Consider the following 25,110-nt stretch of genomic DNA (forward strand, 5'->3'; position numbering starts at 1 on the left):
AGTATAAAAATTTCATACTTCAAATTTCATTATTTTCCGCGCAACGGGAGACTACTCTAAGTATTATTTTCTTAAACATGTCTAATTGTAACGTAAGAACGCTCATTATTTAACAATTTTATTTTTTCATGTATTGATGTTAGTCCAAAGAGTTTCAGATTATCCTATCCAATGGAAATCGTCTTTAATTACACATTTTCTAATAGTCCAAATGCTCGTACTTAGTTGTTACTTGAAATGCAAAATTTCCAAATTCTAATGATCGCAAAATTTCCTGATTGATGAAGTTTTGCAATTCGTATTTCGAGTTACAAAATATAGAAATTAGTACCTGTGTTACAGTCAACTTATGTGGATTATCAAAAGTGGATGACTTGTTGTAATCAATTAATGTGAACTTTTTTATTTTTATATCATAATTAATGTGAATCTTTTTTATTAGTACAAAAGTTAAACATTAATTGATGAATTGATAATGTATAAACTGTTTTTTCCGATTGATTATATATAAACTGTTCTTTCCTCTATATATTATATCTATTAATGTCTTGACAATTGATTATCTAATTGTTTGTACTTTAGCTTGTTCGATTACTTTATAAAATTAGAGTTGTCACCTAAATTTTTAGTCGTAGATTCAAAATTCATTATCATCTCATTAATTATTGTAATAAATTTTTTTGAAGTTGCAACATTAGATAAGACTAATTTTCTCCAACAACATTCAACTTTAATTGGAGATGCAGATATGATCTATTAATCCACAAGAAGGATATATCATGCTTACATTCTCCTATAATTAAATTCAATATATTTATAGAAACTTATATATTTATATTGTTACAAATATGTATTGCTCTATATATATATAGAAATCATTAAAATGTGAACATTATATAACTTATTATTGAAGAAAATATTAGGTCATTTAAAAAGTATCCGCGGTTTTTTGTTCAATTTTTGAATGAAAAAACCGCGGATACTTTTTAAATGACCCAATATGAGCGAAAAATCATTTCAGCGCGCGTTTCTAGGGACTACATACGTAGTATATAAATTCATACAAGAATTATATAAGTATTAAGATCCAACAAAAAGTTTATTTAGAGATCATTAGAAACTTAATATTTAAAAAATTTTATCATTTTGCGTCCAATAATTAATTGGATCATGTCCATTGGTTCATTTACCTTGAGATATTGGGTACTAAGTCATGTAAGATCCAGTTACTTTATGCTTTGCGATGATGTTACTTGGTCCCTATTTGTCGAACGACATAAATTACGTCCCGGAATAAAATACGATATATGCTATATACATATGGATTAAATAAGGAAATGATACAACGGGATTCTGCAATCGTCGCGATGTTCGCGGTATTCGCGATAAAAAGCTGCTTTGGATATAGAATGGTCGATGAGATAGGTGACAGCAGGGAAGAACAAATATTGCCGCGTAGTTAATTGCTAAGAAGTCAACAGTGGGATATTAATCTTCGGAGTCCGTTCGTGCCGTTGTTTTAGTCAGCTCAAACTCGAGTGTTCTTTTAACTGTGCTGCTATAAGACACTTGCAGACAAAGTTGCAGAAATCGCGCATCGATTTTCATATAAAGACTTAAAATTCGAAAATAATAAAGAATGTTTTTAAGATTTTTACAGAATAATAAACTACATTCTTTCTTCTTTCTATGTATAATTTTTTCATAATTTTTTGGCATTACTATATATATAATATTTTAAATGAGGATTTTTATAAGTCTGTAAATAGTACAATTTATATAAGCCAAGGAACATATAAAAATCAACAAAAAGTTAAAATGATTTTATTTTGGTAACATCAATAAATAATCAAATTTTATAACCAAAAATTATCATTTTGACTTTTATAATGTCAAAATAACGTCATTTTTATTTTCTCTTGACTTGGGGAGTTGTTCCTTGATGAAGATTGTCAAAATCTCATTTCCATTAAAATCATTTGCAGGCTTATTGAAATTCCTCATTTAAAAAAAGTTATAATAATGCAAAAATGTTTAAAAATTATGTAAGAAAGAGAAAAGATTATAGATTTATTATAAAAATATTTTTCATAATTTTTAGAAGTACAAGTTTTAGTATTTCAGGAATTAGAATTTCAGGAGGTAATTTTGAGGAGTTTCTATGTGAAAGAAAAACACTTTGCAAGTTTACAATATATATATATAGAGTTTTACATAATTATAAATGGAATAAAAATATAAGAAATGTAAAAAAGACTGTTAGGCAACGTGCGATTTAGAAGAATCGTGATGTAATTTAGAAACATGTTGTAACACTTTATGTATTTAACCTAAATAATAACGTAAAAAAATTTTTAATTTTATTAATATGTTATTTATTCTAATATAATATTTTATTTTGTATTTTTAATATTAATAGTTGCACTCAATAAAGTCGTTATTATTATTATAATAAAAAAATATAAAAACAATAAACTATTAAAACATAACTATTTAAGTATATATTTTCTGCAATTCTGCTATGAAATATAAAAACTGCAACGCTATCACGATCTTTTTATTTATGTAAATATATTCCTACTATGATCTTTTTATTTATGTAATATATTCCTACTACGTTTCATCACATGAATATATAATGCAGCAGTTATAATACTATATATCATTCTCTCCAAAAAATAATCCATAAGAAGATGTATAAATACAATAATTAAATTTCTAGGTCAGTGTAATTTAGGAACCGGTTTAATTTCGGCAATCTTGTTCTCTAAGAATGTTCCCTTCTCTCACTTATTTGACGGATATTTGCACCCAATTGTAGCGTAATATCTTTCTGTGTTTTATGTCCCCATTCAGTTGCGTTTTTTTTCTCTTAATATACATTGCCTTAATCCTTGACTTATTTGATGGATTTTTCGGCCAAAATATATCCCATATTGATTTTTCCACAATTTCGCGTTTTCGCACAATTTGCGATCCGCATTTAATTGTATTAATCCATATGTTCAGTTCGTTCTCGTAAACTTAATTGAATTCTCGCATGAGCGAAATATATTTTTGCGCTTAACGAGAGAGAGAGAGAGAGAGAGAGAGAGAGAGAGAGAGAGAGATATTACAGCTGTTTCCTGTTTGTTTCCTTTAATACTCGCAATTATTTTTATAATGTTAGTTCGAGAAAATAAATAAAAACTAAATAAATTCTTAACTTATTTTCATTTAGTGCGGAAAATACACATTTCTCGAAACGTCATATGCAGTATTCTCTAAATTGCTAAACAGGGATGTCCGTCCGTATTGTAAGGTGTGGACCGCGGAAAATAAGACCGATGACGGCGACGTCTGCACGAGACGCGGAAATTTAAAATATCCGCAATGAACATACGGTGAGACAATATACGGAAAGGCAGCAAAAATAAAACATTACACAAGATAAGTCCTCAGAAAATATTAGCGTTGGTAGAAATGCAGCAATATTTTCTTGTGTTTTACAAGTCGAGACCACTTACGTGACGTGCGCGTAAACGTATTAGACGAATAAAGAAAAAAATGGGAAAAAAGAAGAAAGGAGAATAACGGAAGCGATTCTCTGAGAACAAAGTGACTTACTTTGTTAAACGTAATCGATCACGTGGCAACGTGACGCCTTTTATGCGAGATGTCGCAATAACTCGTGGTATAAGAATATATACCCAGACAACACAAAATATTTATGATAAATATTTATTATTATTAATTTTTTGAAATGTTATATGAATATTTTATACATATCTTATACAAAGTTTTATTATTAGAAATATTATTGAAATATTGACTAAATATTTTAAGTAATAAATAAATATTTTAGTAAGTATCTTATACTTAGATTATGATGTCTTATTAAGTATTTCTATAGCATATTTAGCCATTTACTATAACATTTATAATAAATATTTTATAATATTTATAATAAATGTTTGTAATCTGTGCAATTTAAGATTACAAAATGTTTACTAAATTCAAATAAGTTTTATAAATATTTACAAATATTTTGTAAGTATTTTATAAATATTGTGTGCTGTCTGAGAAGATATTCCATTGCATGTCTTAATGGTGGCAGACTAATAAAACAACAAATCAAGTATTTTCCGAAAGTTAGCATTAAATTCAAATACAGTGTTGATAAAAATATATAAACAAATGTACAAACAAAAATGAAATTCTATCTGCTGTAGCTAAATAAAAATTCGAAAAACTTCGTGTCAGTATAGTGCCCGTACTGTTAAATCATTCGAAACACTCTTCTAATGCACTTATAACACATGGTAGTAGTCGGTAGTAATCATGTTACTTTTTTCTCTTTTTTTTATTCTTTTTTTAAATTCAATTTGAAACAATATTTTGATTGGCTGAAGAACAGTCGCCACGTTGGACGACTGCACATCCTCGAAAATGGGATACTTTATTTCTTATTATACCATACAAAAACCTACCATCGCTTAACTTGTCGCCTACCTCTATTCTCTTCTCGTTGACATGATCTGCTCCGACCATTCTCGTACTTTTCTCTTACAACTCGATTTCCGCAAGATTCACCTGTCGCCGGAAATCGAGCTTGGATCAAGTTAGTCTCTCTCATAACATCTTCTTCCTTCTTCTTCCTTGTTTCTTCTCAAATTCTTTTTCAGCAAAGAACGTGATATTCTATGATATAAATTACGTTGATAAAAACATTTTATGTTATTCGAGTTGCACGTAAAAATACTATTGCATATTCATACCGATTCCTTCAGAATCTTAAGTTCACGTAATCGAGACGAAATATAGATGCATTGCGCAAGCAGACGATTTTCTGGTGGAGTGCAATCTCGACCGCTTTGATATTGTAATTTAGAGAGCTTGGAATATTTCATACCGTATACAATAGATTCATAATATTGTGAACAAAAGAGCAAATATGTAGAAAGAAAGAGAGTGAAAGACGAAGGATGGTGCAGTTGCGTAGTGTATAATAAACGACAAAGCATTCTGAGAGAATCACTTTATATGCGTATATATATTTATCTGTTATATATAATAAATATATTATTATTTCGCAATGAATGTATTAGCACGCGTCGCATCAGCAATATCTTACTGTTTTATCCGTTCCATGAGTGATACTTAACACATCCATAACGAGCTGCGAATATATCCGACGACGTAAGACGTAGAGACGTTGGAAACAATGCGATCTCTTAGGACAGGGACCTTTGGTCCGGCACGTACGTTGGCAAGACAGTTGGAGAATAATCGGATAATCTTGCGATCGATGGCGATTGTAAGGATCGGAACTGAACGTGCCGTCTCGACAGTTACATCGGGACAGATAATGCAGAGCATACATTTTAGTTAGCTGTTTAGTATTTGATTTTAAGGTTTACTTATTGAAACTGCAGTACAACATTCATTTGTATCTTCGTCCTTTTCGATAAACAAAGCTGTCCCGAATGCATCGATACGCAAACATCTACTCTATAAAACTTTTAGAGTGAATTATTACTCTGAAAAGTAAGATCTCATTCCTAAAGACTAAAAGTTAAGCCACTCTTTTTCAACTGACTCAATTTTCATTCTTTAGAATGAGATTCTACTCCAAAAAATTTGGAAAGTAAACATTATCAAACTCAGAGTCGATCTATAATAAGTCGCTAATAAGAATCCATTCAGCATCATTTACAAAAAACGTTGCTCAAGAATAATTTTAATAGAACTTTGGATTCTTAATAATATAATATTCAACAAAATATTCAATAAAATGAAATTAAAAAAATTACAAATATAGCAGTAATTTCTTTTTGATATTTTTCTACTGAAAATTAATTTTTTACGAAAATTCATTTGAAACGCTCAAGAATAATTTATTTTAATAACATTTTTACATTTAACGCTTATGATGTATTTCAATAAAGTATTAAATAAAACGAAATTCAAAAAGATGCAAATGCAGTAGTAATTCCTTTCGTTTTCTTATCAAGAAAAAATAATGTTGTGGATCTGGCTCTCTCTCCAATTCTGTTTACCAAATAGTTCTATAGATTCCCAAACAGCACGTAATATTCATAAAATATTTACAAAATAAATTATAAATATTTATTCTAAATATTTTGTAGATATTTTTGGTGGATTGCACACAGATTATAAATATTTATTATAAATATTATGAAATATATACTGTATTTATATATATTGTAAATGCTAAAAAAATATTTAATGAGACATATATATAATCCAAGTAAAAAAATACTTATTAAAGATATTGATTTATGTTTATTATAAATATCACACAATGAAAATATTTAATCTATATTTTAACAATATTTCCAAAATAAAGCTTTATATAAAATATGTATGAAATTCTATGTAACATTTAAAAAATGAATATATTGATAAATATTTATCATAAATATTCTGTGCTGTCAGGTAATCATTGAAATATAATCAAGGAAATCTCATTTGGATTAACGAAATTAAATTAAATAACGAACACGAGCCCGCATTTTGAGATATTACTAATACATGTTTCGGAAATTAATTTGAATAAATTTAATTTACGTTTAATTCAATCTTGCGTTCGGACTAATTGTTCGTGTCACTTACTGATCGCATTACAAGGCGTAAAATGCTTGATTTTTTAAGATAAATGGCACGCGAAGACGCATAACATTCTTTACTTTCACATGAAGGATCATCATCTTACAAGCGACGCGAAGATGAGAGTTAATTGAAAATAGTAGTTGGCGCAAAAATCGATACGACACAACGTTCCTACGTACTTACACTGTTAAAATGACTGTTAATCTGACCTATAATCTAATAGTTAAAGGTAGTGCATTAGTAATTAATTGATTAATTAATAGACGAGTAATTAGTAAATTCGGTACATTCACAGTGTGATACAGCATAGATTAAAATGGTTGTACATCATTGCGATAGACTCTTTATTTATGATGTGGCAACATATAGAATTAAGAGTAGCTTCAGTTTTCGAAGATTTAATATTTAACAGTTGACATTTGACATTACTCATAAAATTATATATGATCAACAAAGAGAATGAAATATCGTGAAATTCGTTTTTATTTTCGTAACTATCTAATTATTCTTTCTCGAGCGTTACATGATTATATTTTCAGTGCTCCAACATGTCGGGATATTAAAGTGTTCAAAGAAAAATTATTTATATTATCAAAATTATCTTGTAACAAAATTATCTTATAATGTGAAATTTTTGTTCTGCTAACGGAATAATAGCTGTTAATCAGTGCTGTAATATAATATATGTTTAATTGTTAATTAAAGTTCCTTTAAAGTTTTCGCTTTTGTCAAACAAAGAGAGCAAAACTAATTACTTTAACGCGCATAAAATCCATATATTTAACAAGATATACTTACTTTCACGCAGAGACGATTCAGAGCGCTCGAGAGGATCAATTTGATCTCTTAAATGCTGTTTGTATACAGCAAAAATAAAAATGAAAATTATTAAACCATTAACGATGTTAACGAGATCATTTTTCGGTGAAATGTTGCTCTTACTCTTTTCATTTTTTTCCCTTTTTTTTTACATTTTCCGTAGACGCGCTGAGTTCTCTAGACGACGGAATGATCGAATGAGAAACTTAAAGGTAACTCGAATCGTTTATCTATTCGCTTGCGAATAGAGAGCAGAGTGTAATGCCTGGTTCTAACGTCGTTTTCCAAAGCGCAAGAAAATATGATCAACGTCTTGTCTCTTGACAGCGCTGTCGTATCGCGGTAAGTTCTCCCGGTATTCTGAAACAATACAAACACAAATCGTGCATAATTATCCCTATCGCAATCAGTCCTTCGCAGTATATGGGATAGTATCGAAGGGGTAACCACGAACTGAAATATCCCACAGATTATATGATTTCGTTTGATGTCATACGATTTCATCTGATTGTAAATGATTTCATCTAATTGCAAATAATTTTCTTCATTACATATATAAAGTCACTTAGTAAAATAAACGATTTCATCCGATTATATAATGATTTCTCATGATTGCACAATTATCGGATTTCTAGTAATTGCAAATGTTTTTATTTGATTAAAACCATTATGACGTAGTCACTTAATATAATTCTAATGTAGCAGAATGTAAACAACAAATTCGGAATGCACTCCTAGAATCTTATACGTAAAAAGAAATGCAACCGAATGTGCGTCATCTGTATAAAAAAGGCTGCATATTGTTTACGTTTTCTGCTTAGAGATCTTGAAATAAGAGATTGAGAAATAACACCGCTTAGACAATTTCTAATTAATTCGTCATATTTTTCAGGGCCTGTTTAAAATAAAATGAGGTGCGTAGATATCTCATTCTACTTTAAGCCTTGAAAAGTATGAAAAACTAAATTCAATTTCTTGAGAAGCTCTAGTTTTGTTAGCTTATTATTATTACTTAGAATTATTTATACATTCATTTCAGATTTAAATTTTATGATAATCGTATACAATTTCATTATAGACTTTATGGTGATTACACATGATTTCCAGTAATTGCACAGAAATTCAAAATAATTTCTACTGATTACATATGACTTATAATTTCTGATTATTCTACATGAAAGATTTTTGAGACTTCATAATTATCTGATTGTAAAATGATTACATAGAGATTTTGTAATGATTTCAGAGACACTATTTCACAATTACATTCTCCTTAGGTGATGTTCAGGCGCAGAATTTAAAATTAATTATATATACTGACAAAGTTTTCGAGTGGCGATAATATAAATTAATTAAGCAGTAATAGCAAAAAGATCAGGAAGAAGCACGTGTTGTTCGTGCGCAATCGCGTGACATTCGCTTTTTATTCATTCAAATAAATTAAAATGCCTTTAACGGCACGTAGCGATAAAACGAATGATTCAGTAAGGGTGGACTTTTATTTGTGCGTTTTTGTCGTACGACAAATTTTTCAAGCCTGTTGATTGGCTATAGGATAGAGAGATCCGAGGATCTTTCTGTCCTGCATATAATTGTCATACGACAAAAACACATAAATGAAATCCCACTCTTAGACAGGCGATTACCTTTGTCGTCAATGAAGTCATTCATATCCCTAACGTCCCATATTCTGGCGAAGGCCATGCAGATTTTACGGAGTCTAGGTGGAAGTTCGTCAAGAAATCCTGGGTTGCATGAAATACCAGGCGACCCGGCGAGAGCTTCGCCGGAAAGGATTGCCATAGTTGTCACGGATACGAGGATCATTATCGTCGAACTCATCATTTTCGGGCTGTAAGGAAGAATAGAATAAAGATACCTAATATGAAATACCTTTTTTTAAAGGCTTGTAATTTATTTAACTTTTAACTTCTATTTCAAAGTTATAGGAAATATAATCAAGTTTTATCGCCAAAAGTTAGCAATCGATAATAACTATACTTTGTTGTATATAAAGATTTTTATCAAAATTGTCAATTTTATTAATTAAAAAAATGTTTCTAATGTGAGACACAAGGGTTTCTTTATATAAGATGATATTTTATAATAGGAAATGAAGAAAAAAATTATGAAAAGCTTTCAATCTTAATTATATCTAGTAATTGCATAATTTTTCGATGACTTTATATTTTAAAAACAGAATAATCCTAAGACTAGAAATCAATTACAATTAATATATCAAACTTATATACTTATTATAAAATAAAACCGTCAGAAAAAAAATAAAATTTTAATTTCTTAATTTTTAGAAATTAAAAGTATCTTATATTTTAAGCCCCACACCTTACAGTTTCACAATTACCATCTAAACCTAATTTTTACAATTAAGCCAATCATCACATCCTATATTTTTCTATTAATTTTTGCTCTATCGCTGTGTAGAATTTATTACCGAATATTTATTTATTATATAATAATTTTCAATTATTAAAGATTCATCTCGATAAAATTTCTAATTTCACAATATCTAAATTTACAGATATTATATTATACATTTAATTTCACAAATCTTTTTTCGCAACAACTATATGCATGATCTAATAATGAATTTTCTACACTAAATAGATTTTACCCTAAGAGTAATAAGTTCATGATGGAACCGACCACATGCGCATATTAGTTTCACAGAAACCCCGCTGTCTCATATTAAGAGTTTATCTCATAACAGACGACTTTACTCTATAATGTTGTTCACGCCGATCACTAACATCCTTCAGTTTTGCAAATAGCAATGAAATCAAAGGGAATTAGAGTTAAAATGTAGTATTTAACTGTTGCAATAAATTAATTGCTATCAAAAGTTTCTTAAAAAGAATTATTTTATTCACTGAAATAACTTTCTTCCTTTACGAAAAAATACACTCTTGGTGGATCCAAAGTGACACTCAAATCGAGTGTTCATCCTCAAATTGGAGGTTTATTTGGGAGTTAATATACTCAATTTAAGTATTATTTCGGACCGCTAAGAGTTTATTTTTTCGTAAGGGTTAGACTTCCAAATTGCTTTGCTCCAACAACAAATTTATTCTATCTTCTTTATTTATTTTCTAATTTTTTTTTTATTTTTATGACAACAATCTATCAACAATAATTACATGTAATAATAAAATTGCATTTTCTGATGATAGACTGTTTGCTTTAACAAGTTAACATATTTCTATGAGTAAAACTCAGAAAAATGATTCTATTTGCTGATTTAAGAAAGGAAATTTTACTGTAACATGGAACAATTGTTATTGCAGCAAAATTGATTTGCTTCTTCATCAAATAGTAATCTGGTAGAAATATAGATAACAATTAAATATATGTAATGAGTTTGCAGAATATAGAAACATAAAATTCGAAGAGCAAGAGTTCCTGTGAGCAAATGAAGCAGACGTGACAGACATTTAAATCATGAATCCCATCAAGCCACTTTCTGGGATCCCTGTTCTATTTTCTGCTTCACAGTTGTATTGTATCATGAAGTGAATATCCGCATATATTGACCCACGAGTGTTGCGCGGCCCGACTTCCTAAGCGTACGCTTTCCTTAATACGATAGCGGGGACCTATTGAGAATTAGATGTCATATTCACATATCGATGTTCACGCAATTCAGAAGGAAAATATCGTAATAATACTCGATAAGTCGATTGACATATCTTACCACATAACGTGAGAGCACAATACTAAGAGTGATTAGCCTTGAACTTCAGATGTAGCCATGATACTAAAATAATGTCAACCAATAACATCACAATATAATTAATCGACATCCTTGTACATCAGTAAAAAATTAAATAGAATGTATAAAACGTTTGTAAAAGATACGTGAAGCAGTCCAAAAAACTTATTATTATTTTCCTTTCCTTAAAATAATTTTCTTCACCATGTATGAAGTCATTTGGTAAAATAATTGATTTTATCTAATATCACACAACCTCAAGCAGAATAAGTCACGATAATATTAAAATGATACTAAAATGAATCGGAAGTGATTGAAAAATGACTTTTAATGATCATTTTGAAGTCATTTTGACATAATTTTGATATCATAATGACTTGTGGTTTTGCTTGGGACTATTTCTCATAGTTGTTATGTAATTATCGGATTATACATTGCGATTTCATGCAAATCTTATAATGATTTCGGGGACTCTGTCTCATAATTACATTATATCCCCTCAATTTTGACCTTCAAAATTAATTATACATTATAAATTGTTTAATTTTACATTAATTTTACATTTAATTTTAAAAATGTATTGATTTAAAAACAACAGATCAATGAGTATGGCGCAATAATAAGAGCGCCTTTGCAAAAAGTCAGTCTAATTTTATAAAGTCAAATGAATAAAAAATTAATGTTCATGAAAAATAATATTTGACTCACACACTTTAAAGTCTTCGTCAGCAATAAATAATCTTCAAATCACTCACACATCCCTTCCCAGACAGCACAGAATATTTATGATAAATATTTATTAAAATAATAAATAACAATAAGATTATAAGGCTACTGAGAGTCGCAGAATATTTATTACTATTAATTTTTTGAAATGTTATATAAATATTTTATACATATCTTATACAAAGCTTTAGTGATCGAAATATTATTAAAATTTTGTATTTCAAAAGGAGCTCATAAAAGATTTTGTATTTAAAATCGAAAGATTGCAAGTTTTTTATATTTTGTAACTCAAATAATAAAATTTATTATCAATTTTAGTATTTGAAATACAAAATATAAAATATACTTTCAGTTTTTCGTTATTAATACTGAAGTACAAAATATAAAATATTTTTATATGCTCTCATGAAATACAAAATATTTTTATGTACCCCGCAGAAATACAAAATACAAAATACAATAATCTTATCAAATGTTTCTCAAATAAAAGTATTTTAAATACATGCCCAGCCCTGATTCTAAAAGGTTTAGAGAGTACCAATTAGATTTATTTCAGTTTCAATTCATTTAAATATTTTTTTTTTCAAAGTAATAGCTTCTTTTGCGTATTTTAAAAAACAGTATAAAATGGTTTCTGTACTTTCGAGACGTAATAAAATTTTTTTATCAAATAGACATCATGTTATTTTGCGCGCTTTTTGATATCATACTGTGCCCAGACGATGTATTATAATTTATAATCATAACATAAATATATTCCATCGAGACGCGTGTAAGATGAATTAATTTGTACATACGAGAGGAATGTTAGAAACGATAAGAGTCATCCGAGAAAGGAAAGCGAAGCGTCGTAATAGGAAACGTGATCCAAAAGACATATCAAGTAAATAGAAGTTATTGATAAGAACAGGAGAAAACCCTACAAACGAATTCGAAAAGAGAAAAGAAATTGCGTTACGTCAATGTACCCGTGTTCAGACTTCTAGATAGATCTTTGTTTTGTTCAAATGGATAATGGATAAATGGCCGAATAGAACAAGGTCGGAGCAAAAATTTCTATTGTGGACAAAGGACGAATAAATTCGATATCTTCTCTTCTTTGTGAGGAAGAGGAAGAAACTCATATCGTCCAAAAATTTCGCGTTCCATTACTTAAATAACATATTAAAATTTTATACAAGGTTCTTTCAAAGCAATTCGGACAAAGGAAGGTAGAACTTTTCTCGCAACTATTCGGGGATTGTTTTATTTCTACATTTTCTTATATATTTTTCTTCGGAAACCGAAAATTGTTATGATAATAGCGCTATATTTAAGGAAATATTGGTATAAATAAAGTTAATAAAATTTGTATACACATCATTATGCTTTCAGTTATGTTTCAATCATTTAAAAATTAATTTAGAGTTTCAACAATTTTACTCAGTAAAGTTATAAATATAAAGTTATATATGTTAGCAGCTCTTAAACAATCAACATTATTAAACAATATTTGATACTGCGCAATATTTTATTAATCCTCTGGGGATAATGTTGAGGATTTGAGGGGTACAATGCGAATAAAAAGTTCTTTGAAATACATTGTAGAACTTGTAAAATATTGGTCACTCTGTGGATACGACCAATATTTCAAAGATCTTTTTATTCACAAAAGGTACCACAGAAAACCCTCAACATTGTTCCCTGATGATCAAAGAAATATTGTGTAATATCGAATTCAATAATATATATTGATCATCCAAGAGCCATTAAAATATCCTATAACTTTACTAACATCAGTAATCTTTAACATATTTTCAAATAACACGTATTAATTCATGTATATATTTTTCATGTATTTTTATTGTTATTTTATATAAGTTCCTAAATATATCTGATATCTTATAACCGTTTAAAAAAGGTACATAGAATTATAAATACAACTGTCTTTAAACTAATGTTTCAAGTCGAATAGTGAAACAATAGAAAAAGAAGATAGGCTTGTATACATTCTTTCCCCTTTCTTTCGAGCTTCCATTTGAGTAAGCCTTCCAGTGGTATAAAGTTTACTGAGGCAAATAGGCAACCTGTTGCTGATTCGCCAACGCTCACAGTTGATGAACGCAGTAATCGTGTTTTATGTATGCTCCGAGCCGTTTTATATATCACGTTCAGATAGAATATACGTAGACGTTACGACGTCGAAAGTAAAATTTGTTTGAATAAAACCATCGTTCCAAGTCTCGAGAGAGGAAGAAGAAAAAGTATATATCAAGAAATCCTCTTTTAAGAAAGGCATGTTGACGTATGCAAATATTCAAGAAAGATTCTAAAATCTTTTTACGTTACAGCGTCTAACATGTGTCTTCTTGACCAATTTTCTAAAATGATCGCGAAATTTTTTATTTATTTATCTTTAAAGTAGATTCTTTTCTGTATATTTTAAGCTATATAAAATGATTCTTGTAACCCAGTGAGAAATGACAATGGAATTGATGTCGATTCGATGTTAAATTGACATCGATTTGATGTCGATTCTATTGTCATTTCTAGTTAGGAAATGTTCCTCTTTTTTCGCAAAGTAAACGTGATTGTATAAGTTTATCTTGACGTCCACAAAAGCTTATGTCAAAAATAAGAGGGAAAATAAGAAGAGAAAAACGAGTGGAAGAGTCAACGAGATTAACGAGATACGTCAGATCGCATACACGTAAAAAAATTGAGTAAATATTTTAAGAGAAGAGATTTTATTCTAATACAATGACATTAAAAAATAAAGTTTTTCAAATATTTTTCAGAAATAAAGACAATGCCTAAGAGGGATAATAGTCAAAATAATATCATATTATTGAATCAGGATAAATAATGACAAATTTGATCATTAATCAGTGAATGACATCAAATTGATATTATTATTTTGACTTTCTTGTTCTTCTTGGGCGAAAAAAAATAATTTCGGGCAAAGAAGCCTTTGTGTTAGATCATCAACACATCGTCTCAGTCTAAATTCAATTTAACCTATTTTTAACACAAATTTCATTTAATTCTTTATTCTTAAACTCCATTTTGGTGAAATGTAGAAATTAAAATGCGAAGATTTAAAGAGATGGTTGTAGCATTGTTTACACTTGTTTATCATCAACTGCAAGAGCACGTGTATGTAAATATTGGCGATGCGACAAATAGGTAATACCATTCAATGCTAAAAACGTGCGTTTTCAATCATTTCGATATGCGTGTATATTCCCCTATGTGCATAATCAATTGCCTGTACTGTACGTGACCTATACGTATTTTAGATTTAACGTAGTTGCAATCATAAATAAAAAATCGGACAACGATAAAAAAAAAGAAATATGCGGATGAAATAAATTGATAGAGAGATTTTGACCATCGGAAATTTTTCAAGAAAGATAATGACCAGAGGTAATTATGAAACTTTCGATTCTGACGTGTACTTAAATGTTCTTAACAGCGATTAAGGAAAGATGAACCAAGATAATACTGCGATAAACACCGATCGCTCTTTTTTGCAGCAGAATAGAAACGCTATTGTTATTAACGTGGAAGTTTAAAAGCAAAAAATGTCTCACAGATTAATATATTATACATACGAGAATTTTTTTGCACATTATTGCATATGCTATTTAAAAAAAAAAATATATATATATATATAAACAAATATTCGTATTTCATTTTGATAAACTGTAATAAAAACGCGTATATATAAACTCATAATAATAAAAATAATAAGCGTGTGTTAACTTTCTGGAGTTGACTCAAAATCTGTAATTCAATTACTAATATCGAATCTATCTATTTATAAAATTTATTTAATTTATGTAAATTAACAGTCACTAATTAATTTCAATAAATATAAAAACGAATTAAATCAAGAAATCCTCAATATATTTTATTGTGCTGTTGAATAAAATCTACTACTTTACATATATTTTACTTTCATATAAGACTAAATCAATACAAAACAGCTTTAAGATACATTAGTGTGTCTAACCGAATTTACTATTTTAACATATTTTAATAAAAATGATTTAAATTTGCAAATATTATATAAAGAAAATTAAATTGTTTACGTAACATAACATTTTTGTCGAAGAAATTCACAATTAAATTAATTCAATAGATTCACTGTCTAGAGGATTAAAAAATTCTTAGTTGAAGAAGTCGCGTTCTACGATAAGCATACGAAGATGAAGAAATAAATATATGCATATGAAAAAAATATGGACAGAATACATCAATACATATTTCATATATTGTCTTGAAATCTTCCCTGAATCATTAATACACAAGTATGCATACGCACAGCACACATATACTTTGAAAGTGCCGGCTATGTTCAAGTCTTCTCCGCTTCTCCGATATCACTGGAATAATACATATCATACGAACCGAACATATCATACGAACCATACTACTACACGCGTTACGCGAATCGACTTCACGCAGCTATCTTTAAAAGTACGATGAAATATTAATATCGTGAAAGCGGGAAAATGACGAGATTCTTTCGTCACCAAAAGCAATCATACAGATATATACTTCATCCGAAAGAATCGAGAATTTTAGATACCCCTTCTCGTTTCTTTTTTTTTTTTTGTTGAAACTGACTTTTTCATAAGCAAAAAGAAGATGATGAACTTAATTTTAAAAAATGATTAAGCTCATTTATCTGAAATGACTATTAATAGCCAAGAACAATTAATCGAAATTAAATATTGATAGTAATATCTTCCAAATATTTTTCTGTTAATGTTAATGTTGAATATAATAATCTTAATATATTCGATATATTCAATTTTACTTCTCGATATGATCTTAAAGGCATTCAGTCTGAATAAATCATAAAATAATGATCGAATTTAAAAAATTTTATTCCGGATTAAACAAATACCTATATGTTCGCTGTATCGGAATTCTTGATTTACGTATCGTTGTCCCAATTTTTCTGGCTCGACTACCGATTTCATGTCTGCAGTGTAAGAGTATAATCCTTCCTCTCAAATCTCTGTCCCTCTTTTTCTTTTCTCTCTTTTTTTATTTAACTATTATCGTCCTGCATCTATACCACATCACTGTCCATAGATTCTTGTAAAGTGCGTAAAAAATTATTTTCGGTATTTGTCTTATTAGAGAGACATCGAAAATGATTTTAGTTGCGAGGCAACGGAGAGAAATTGTGAAAGAGATCGTCGATATCAATCCTCTATTAATGTTCTCCACATCACTTCCATTGGAAGTCAGCTTGTTCCAGAAACCTTCACATTTCGTAGATTCTGCTTTATATGGCATTCTACATCCAACAAGCGTAATAACTGAGTTACGTCATATTCGCCAGCTTAAATGCCATTTGCTTTTATTTTACATCAAAGTAATCCGTATGTTATCGTGTGGGCAATTCCAATAAATCTAGCAACTTCGGCAAAAAGAAAGAAGAAAAAGAAGAGGATATCAAATTCTCCTCGTAACTGAATAAATCATTTATGCGATCATATGAAAAAAAACTCTACTTCTCTTCATTTCTTCCGAGACAGCTAACGCTAGAATGTACTTCTAATGACAAAACTTTTCGTCTAATTGTGGGATCTGTTTATTATACATTACATTTATTGTACTTTAAAGGCTTTAAATTAGGCGCTTTTTATTACTTCTTTGCAAGCCGTCATAAGAGTCCATTAGGACGAAGACAGATAAACATTCTTTGTGACTGCACAACTGTATTTTCATATTTTTTAAGTATAAATATAATTTACCAGTGGGTGTCAAAGAAAATTTTTAATGAGTTTAACATGAAAAAATGGGACACTAACGAGCCTTGTATCTGTATTCGTTTTTACTACCAAAGAAAGGTTCTAATGAAGCTACCAATTTAACGTGATATTTTACTACCTAAAATCCTTCTTTATTGCGATCTCTTTCGTAACGTTTTTCTTTTAATAAAAGGAACAGACAAGCTTTCTTAAGCTTTCCAATGAGCAACTACTGAAAGAATTTCATGATTATCAATAGATAACGGAAATTATCTCAAGGCGAATTGAGACGTACGTCATTCACAAGATAATGTCAAACGAGCAATGAGACGTCACCGATCGATCTTATCATTTGAGCGTCCAGCTTCTCCGAAACTCTCTCGTGTTGTTTTAGGATGAGATCAAGCGGAATAGTGACGCCGAAACAGTCGTACTCGTTAGAACTATCGCAATTTAATGCGGCACACAGGAGAGTTTACGTCATTCCGTATACAGGAAGATGTCCATGGACGGTATAAATGTTGATATGGACCATGATGCAAATATGATGTCTACTTGTACATCATGATACGGACGCGGAATTACGAGTTTGTACCTCCCATATTACAATCGCGATTAAACTTGCAAAAGTTGCGTATTAGAGGCAGAACCTGTGCAGGATTCATCCGTTCTGTCCGCGCAAGGATTCATCCTTGCGAGCCGAAAGAGATTAGTGCATTCGGCATCATGTTTGCTTTCGGAAGTATAAGATCGGCGCTTAGATCTTTGCATAACGCATAAAGATGCGCATAAAATAACGCGTAAGAAAATCAATCAGAGTTTCTTATGTTTTATTTAAAAAAATATGTTTTACAAAATATGTTTTATTTATGAAATTTGTTTCAATAAAGCAATAAATGTAAACAGAACTCTCCCCAGTTCAAACAAATATTTTTCTCTGTGAACGTGAGAAGAATAACCAATTATGATTGGTTAATTTCTCCTTATAGAAATTTATCCTTATAGAAATTTAATACTAGTATTGACCGATTAATCACTTATTTTGAGTATTAAAAATACTGTTAATAATATTTTTAATATCAAAAATAATATCAAAAGAATATTTGTAATTTTAAAATAAGTGATAAATTCGTTACTATTAATATCAAATTTCTATAAGAGAGATAACTTGCAGGAAGTCCATATAACTTAAAAATCTTTGCCTATTTACACGCGCAATATTAGCTGCGAACTTTCCACGTGCTTTCGAAATATCAAAGAGTTTCAGTATATATAATAAGGTCACTCCCGGATTTATCCCTGTTGCGCCATTTTAAAGCTGTAAAGCGGAGAGATCGTGATTTTCAGTATTTACTTAAATGAGAATAAATTTCCGAGCTTTAAGTCTGAAGACTAGCTTTTTATGAGATATCGTTTAAAATTCCGTAATATATGGCAAGAGATCCGTAATATATGTATTCAGTGATTAAAAGCCTTCCTTTATGCAGAAATCTAATACTGGCCAATTTAATCCTTATTGTATACATCATTTTTTTGTACGCATTAAGTGTACACGGAAGTCAATATAATGTCTAGTTTTTTTAATGAATTAAATGGCTTAAAAAATATAAAAAATTCATGTAATTTCTTAAATATTCTTAATAAAAAATTTTTACATAATTTTACAAATCTATTTGTTTAAATATTTTATTTTTGCAAATATATAAACCAAAAGTATATGTTTAAAAATTTGTAACTTTTGAACAAATCAACAAAATCTAATCATTAAAAATGGAAAAGAAAGTTTAAGGTACATATTTTAATTTAAAAAATATGCCAATACATTTTTTTAATAATAAATGATTTATTAAGACCGTATATGAATACATATAAATATATATGAATACACAAGTAAGAATTTAAAGCTTATAACGATAAAAGCTGGATCTTTAATGCTTAAATTTTTCTTTTTAAATGCTTAAGTTCGGGATATGAAGTCTTACAATTTTGAAATTTATAAAAATAAGTGTTCGTATGAAAAATTGACATTTAACTTTAAAAAATTTATTTTATATTTAAATCTATAATTCACAATTATCTCATTTCACATTTTCGTAAATATAAAAATATGTATGGAATGACATTGTAAGAGAACAAAAAAAAATCGTAACACCTCTTCAGCAAAGTTTTTGCCATTTTTATTCTAAGATAATACTAAATACAAAATTTTTCGTTATATATATTTACTTGTAAAAATAATCAAGAAACATGAAAAAATCATTTTATTTATTTGTACACAAATATGCGTTGCGTGTAAATTGTGTCCGCGCTCGATTTTGAATATCTATCCGCTGCTCAGCGAGAAAATAACGTTCACTGCCGATTTTCACAGATCTTCTCTCATTTCCATAAGTTTGTTTAGAAGCAGAACGGCGTGTCCATATTCACTTCTTTTTAAAATATTCATCATATTCATAACTTGAAAAATCGCTTAGAACACCGTCGTTTACACAATGAGAATTAATACTGGCCGATTTATTACTAAAAGATGATAATCACTTATTTGAAGTACGAAAAGTATTCAAGAACAGTTTTGAATATTTAAAATAACTGATTAATTACTGTCTTTTAATATTGGCCAATATTAAATTTCTGTAAAGGTTGGCTAAGGAGATACAATATATAATATCGTTTGTGGAAGGAAAAAAGGAAAGAGATATAATATATTTGAAGCGAACAGCTTCTATGAGATTTGCGAAATTCGTTTCTCTTATCTATTTTACGATGGATAAGTAATGAAAGCTTTGAGAAAATTAACTTATGCTAGAAAAAATATAGAAAATGTGTATAATTGTCTCGCAAAGCTGTTTTATTAAAACAATAGTTAATTTGCAGTTTTTCCTTTTTATTCCCTTTTATCCGTAATATCTTTGTGGTGATTCCAATTAACGTGCTGAAAAATGATGAAATTAAAGACTAACAAATGAAAAGAAAAGATAAGAATGTTGAACGCGCACATCATTAATTAAGGGCCTGCGTTAATTGAATGCTAATGAGAGTGATATTTGTAACTGCCATATTACATCTCGTTTATAGAGCTTGTATATTATTACGCGAGATAGTAATACAATGTAATGCAGAAATAGTAATAGGTACAGAGAGAATTGATTAAATCAATACCGGTATGCAATTTGTAATCCAACTGTTATGTTCATTCCGCGCGTATTGCAGAACATTTATCGTTTTAAGGATGATAAAACGCAAATCGAGGAACGAACAATATCAGTCTTTCGTAATGATCAGCGTATATAGTGCCCTTTTCTATCTCGTATAACGTAATCGAAGTAATTCAGGCGTAAATTACTCATCCTAAGATTCCATAATTTTTCCCTGATTTCCAGACAAAATTTCATGATTTTCCCTAATTTCAATAATATTTTGAATTTTTTTATATTTTTTATTTAGAAAATCGTTAAATATTTGATTGAGAAATTAATTTAACATAGCAATTATAGTCAATTACTTACAATTAATGATTAATTAATCACTTTGCACTGTTTGTATTTTTAATTATTAAGTTGATAGTATTCCAAAATTATATATTATAGGTGATATACGTACATTAAACTTCTTTAAAATTAAGAACTTTAATTTTCCAGAAAATTTTATAAAATTCCTTAACTTTTCCTGATCGTTTTTAATTTTCCTGACATTTCTCTGATTTCTTTGATTTTTAGTCTTGTGGTAACTTTGATTATAATATTATAGATTTATACACAAAATATGAACTCGCGTTAATTTACTGATATCTCGCATTAATTATTTACGCGTCGAACCGCAAGATCATTTTAAGCTCATTTATCACGACTGTATTGAGAAACGGCATTCAACAGCGCTTTATCCTATATATGTTTCAAGACATCAATTTTCGAGTTTGACATTTCAAAAGTAGATGAATTCTCACATTACTAAAGAGTCAAATAAATTTAAAACGTTCGTCATCAATTTCATTCGCCTTATTCGAATGTAAGCTTAAGACGTCAAACTTTGAAACTGAATTCCTCTGAAAGATTAGGTGTACCCTCACATCTGTATGATAATGTTTTACACATTATCGATACATGATATGTATAGAATCTTGAAATTGTAAAATTGTATGCACAGCGTTTTATCTTAAAAAATTCGAAATCGATTTTTCTTTAACGAGAACGAGTAGATCACGATTTATCACAACTTTTCGAACTTCGGTCTTGTATCGTCGTAATTAAATTTGTAATTAAAAGTTCCGTTAAAATTTACTTCATATTGAGCACTAAATAATGTCTTGCACTTGTTCCTTTCGAATTTAATTCATAGAAAAGTTTCTCGCTCTTGTTTCCTCGTAATTTAAGAATTTATTTTAGTACCTCGAAGATATCTTTACTATTGAAAATTGGAATTTTTGGAGGAATACATTTCTATTTTTCTTAATTTTAGAAAATCCTATATAACGTAAAATATAATTATTTAATAATTATGTAAATAAAAGATTTGATTTGTATGTAGATGATACAATATACACTTAAAATGATATTTACATAAAATGTTTGATCCGTATATAAAATACACTTTTTATTATCTCCACCTGTAAAATAAATTTTATTTGTGAAATAAATTCATTGCCAATCAACAAGAATTTTCGAAAAAAATGTCAAAGGAAAACGTAATCTTAGTAAGCAAAAAAAAGGCTAATAAATACTACTGTCAATAATAATACTATAATTTTCTACATTTCATTACACAATTAATAGTTTTCTATATATTAGTTTTAAAAATTGGAATTTATAGTAGAAAAATTATATATTTATTTTTATTTTTATATAAATGTAACACAAGATCCTACTTTGGCTTCAAATACGCACGTGTTACGCCAATAATGAATAATAAACGGACATTTGCTCCGTAAATCGAATGAACGCAACCATTGAAAAAGAAAAACATCTGCATTGAAACGAATTACGTTTGCTCGATTGCTTTAAAGCCACTTTAACATTTCAATTCCTAATGAAGTTATATTCTTCATGGGTGTGCAAGAGTTATTTAAAAAAAAAAAAGAATAGGTTGTTGATACACTCGATTTCTAAAACTAAAAGTAAATATAAAAACTTGTCTCCATATCAAGAAATATTGAATTGCACAACATACGAAATTGTTAAATTTTGTATAAGTTTCTATTTCGTAAAAGTAAAATAAAAATATCGACGAATTTTTAACAACATATTTTGTATTTTCGTTATAAACTTATATTTTTATATAAACTTTTTAAAATTTTGCAGACGTGATGGCAGAATAGATGCGTACTTTTATGCAGAGTGGCAATCTTTCAATTATCATATCAAATATCAAAGCTATAGATATAAAAATATTTTATTTACATATTAATTATATTTACATAATATTATAACTGTGTATAATACGATCCTATATATTGTAATTTTATATATAACCATATTAACAAATCTACGTTAACATTTACCGTTACGAATCTTAAAAAATTAACACAATGTCATGGCCTATTTCGAACTATAATTAAATTAACTTTAAATTAATATAATTAACACATTATATTAATTTAAAGTTAATTTAATTATAGCTCGAAATAGGCCATGACATTGTGTTAATTTTTTAAGAAAATATACGAGCATTTTTTACTCCTTTAACGAATCTCATTAGACTCATGAATTTAATTTATTTATGAATTTAAAGAAGATTCTGCAAAAGATATTAATTATATAATAACTTTGCACGAGTGTTTTAAAAAACGCAAATCTGAATTATACCGCATGATTTATTTTTCTTAAAAAGTATAATCTTTTACTTTGCGCGTGCGAGTTAAAATTATAATAGCTTCTTACAATAAGCCATTACCTTAGCTTTAAGTCTTAAACCGTAAGAAATTGACCAATTTAATTGATTATTCTTCTCACATTCGATTATGATTGGTCAATTTCTTACGGTTTAAGACTTAAAGCTTAGGTAATACTTATTATATACAAAAAGTCTATTAGATTTAAACATTTAACGGGACGATACCAACCTGCTGAAAGCGTGAAGATAAGTAAAGAAGAGGCTCGTTGAGAGCAGATAGTCAGCAAAAGTAGAGGCTTATGGCTTCGTCGCGCTCGTTCACCCCCTTTATCGCACCGGTAGACTGCGAGTCGGTGTCAGCCTGAATGGGACCGTGAATTCGCACGAAGGATGTGATACCCTTGAATTTGATCTCCGAAGTTCTGACTTGGCGACTTGGACAGACGTCCGTGCGGAAAGACGATGGGATGGTGCGGAAGATCGCGGGATGTGTCTCGCGATGTGACGCGCGAGATGGATTGAGTGAACGAGAAGATAATGGAGATCGCCGTCGACGTATCGCGGATGTGAACGTCGACGATGGCTCGACGAAGAAGGACAAAGGGTTGCAAAGACAAACGTGGGATGACCGGCGTGAGGCCCGGACGAGAACCGTGTGACAGTGGCGAGAACAGCCGGAGATCAGCCCTTAAATACGCGCTGTTCCAACTGCCATGCGCGTTTCATGGGGCGCCAGAGAAATCATACGTCGACGCGTAACTTACCCTCTCTCACCATCCCTCACCTTCCCATACCGTACCCGGGACGCACGCGGGGTTGAGATGCGACGCACATTCTCATGCAATACGCACAGAATAAAAGTTTTATTAGTAATACGAAAGGACACATTCACGTAAAGTAGTGTGGCGAAGAAACGTGGTTCCAATCAAACTTGTTGCTTTTGCGGAGCTCAGAGGACGCAAGACAACGTGCATGCAAACATGTACAAGGTGGTGCTTGTACGGGGATATTTGAGAAAGTACAAGACGATTTTTCTGCATAAAATACAACATATGAAGTAATAACGGGAAATGACAATGATAATATATATAGATATAGTTAATAAATTACATCCGATAAATAAAATATATAGAATATATATATAATATAGTAATGGAATACACTTGTCGTATATTATTATTAATTATCACGTACTGAATTAATTATGATACCTACATTTATCAATCTGAATTACATAAAAGATCGTCTTTTATAATTTATGTTATATTCGCAGCTTTAATATAATTTTTTTTATATTTATTATTATAATTCTTCAACGAAATTTTTAATCAGCTTCTTTAATGTTGAAAAAAATGTAAAAAATTAATAAAATTTTTGACACGATTAGGGATTTTTCATTGAACTATAGGCGGCAGATTCTCTCACGTAACTTGGAAGTTCTTCCTTGCCTCTCATCATTCTATACATATATCTCTAAAATGTAAATATCGAGTGATCCATCTCCATAATTATAAATTTGATTCTAAAATTATTAATGTGAAATATATAGTTACATTAAAAAATTTAGAAACTCTTCTTTTTTATCTTCTTTTAACTACCGCATGTTTGCATTATATCCAAGCAGAACGAGTCACATCAAAATGACGTCAA

General features: G+C 29.3%; 1 protein-coding gene across 1 annotated transcript; it reads right to left on the bottom strand.

The window, feature by feature from the left end:
- Window positions 1-5,002: 5,002 nt before the first annotated feature.
- On the bottom strand, window positions 5,003-24,160 carry Ms (neuropeptide receptor myosuppressin). Its single transcript, XM_011070116.2, has 3 exons — window positions 23,690-24,160; window positions 9,078-9,283; window positions 5,003-7,791 (listed from the first exon to the last, which is right to left on the bottom strand). The coding sequence occupies exons 2-3, from the start codon at window positions 9,274-9,276 to the stop codon at window positions 7,703-7,705; spliced, it is 288 nt and encodes a 95-aa protein (XP_011068418.1). The 5' UTR covers window positions 9,277-9,283; window positions 23,690-24,160; the 3' UTR covers window positions 5,003-7,702.
- Window positions 24,161-25,110: the final 950 nt, after the last annotated feature.

The sequence above is a fragment of the Acromyrmex echinatior genome, chromosome 7 (genome assembly GCF_024713525.1).
Source record: "Acromyrmex echinatior isolate Ae372 chromosome 7, ASM2471352v2, whole genome shotgun sequence".
Taxonomy (NCBI): Eukaryota; Metazoa; Arthropoda; class Insecta; order Hymenoptera; family Formicidae; genus Acromyrmex; species Acromyrmex echinatior.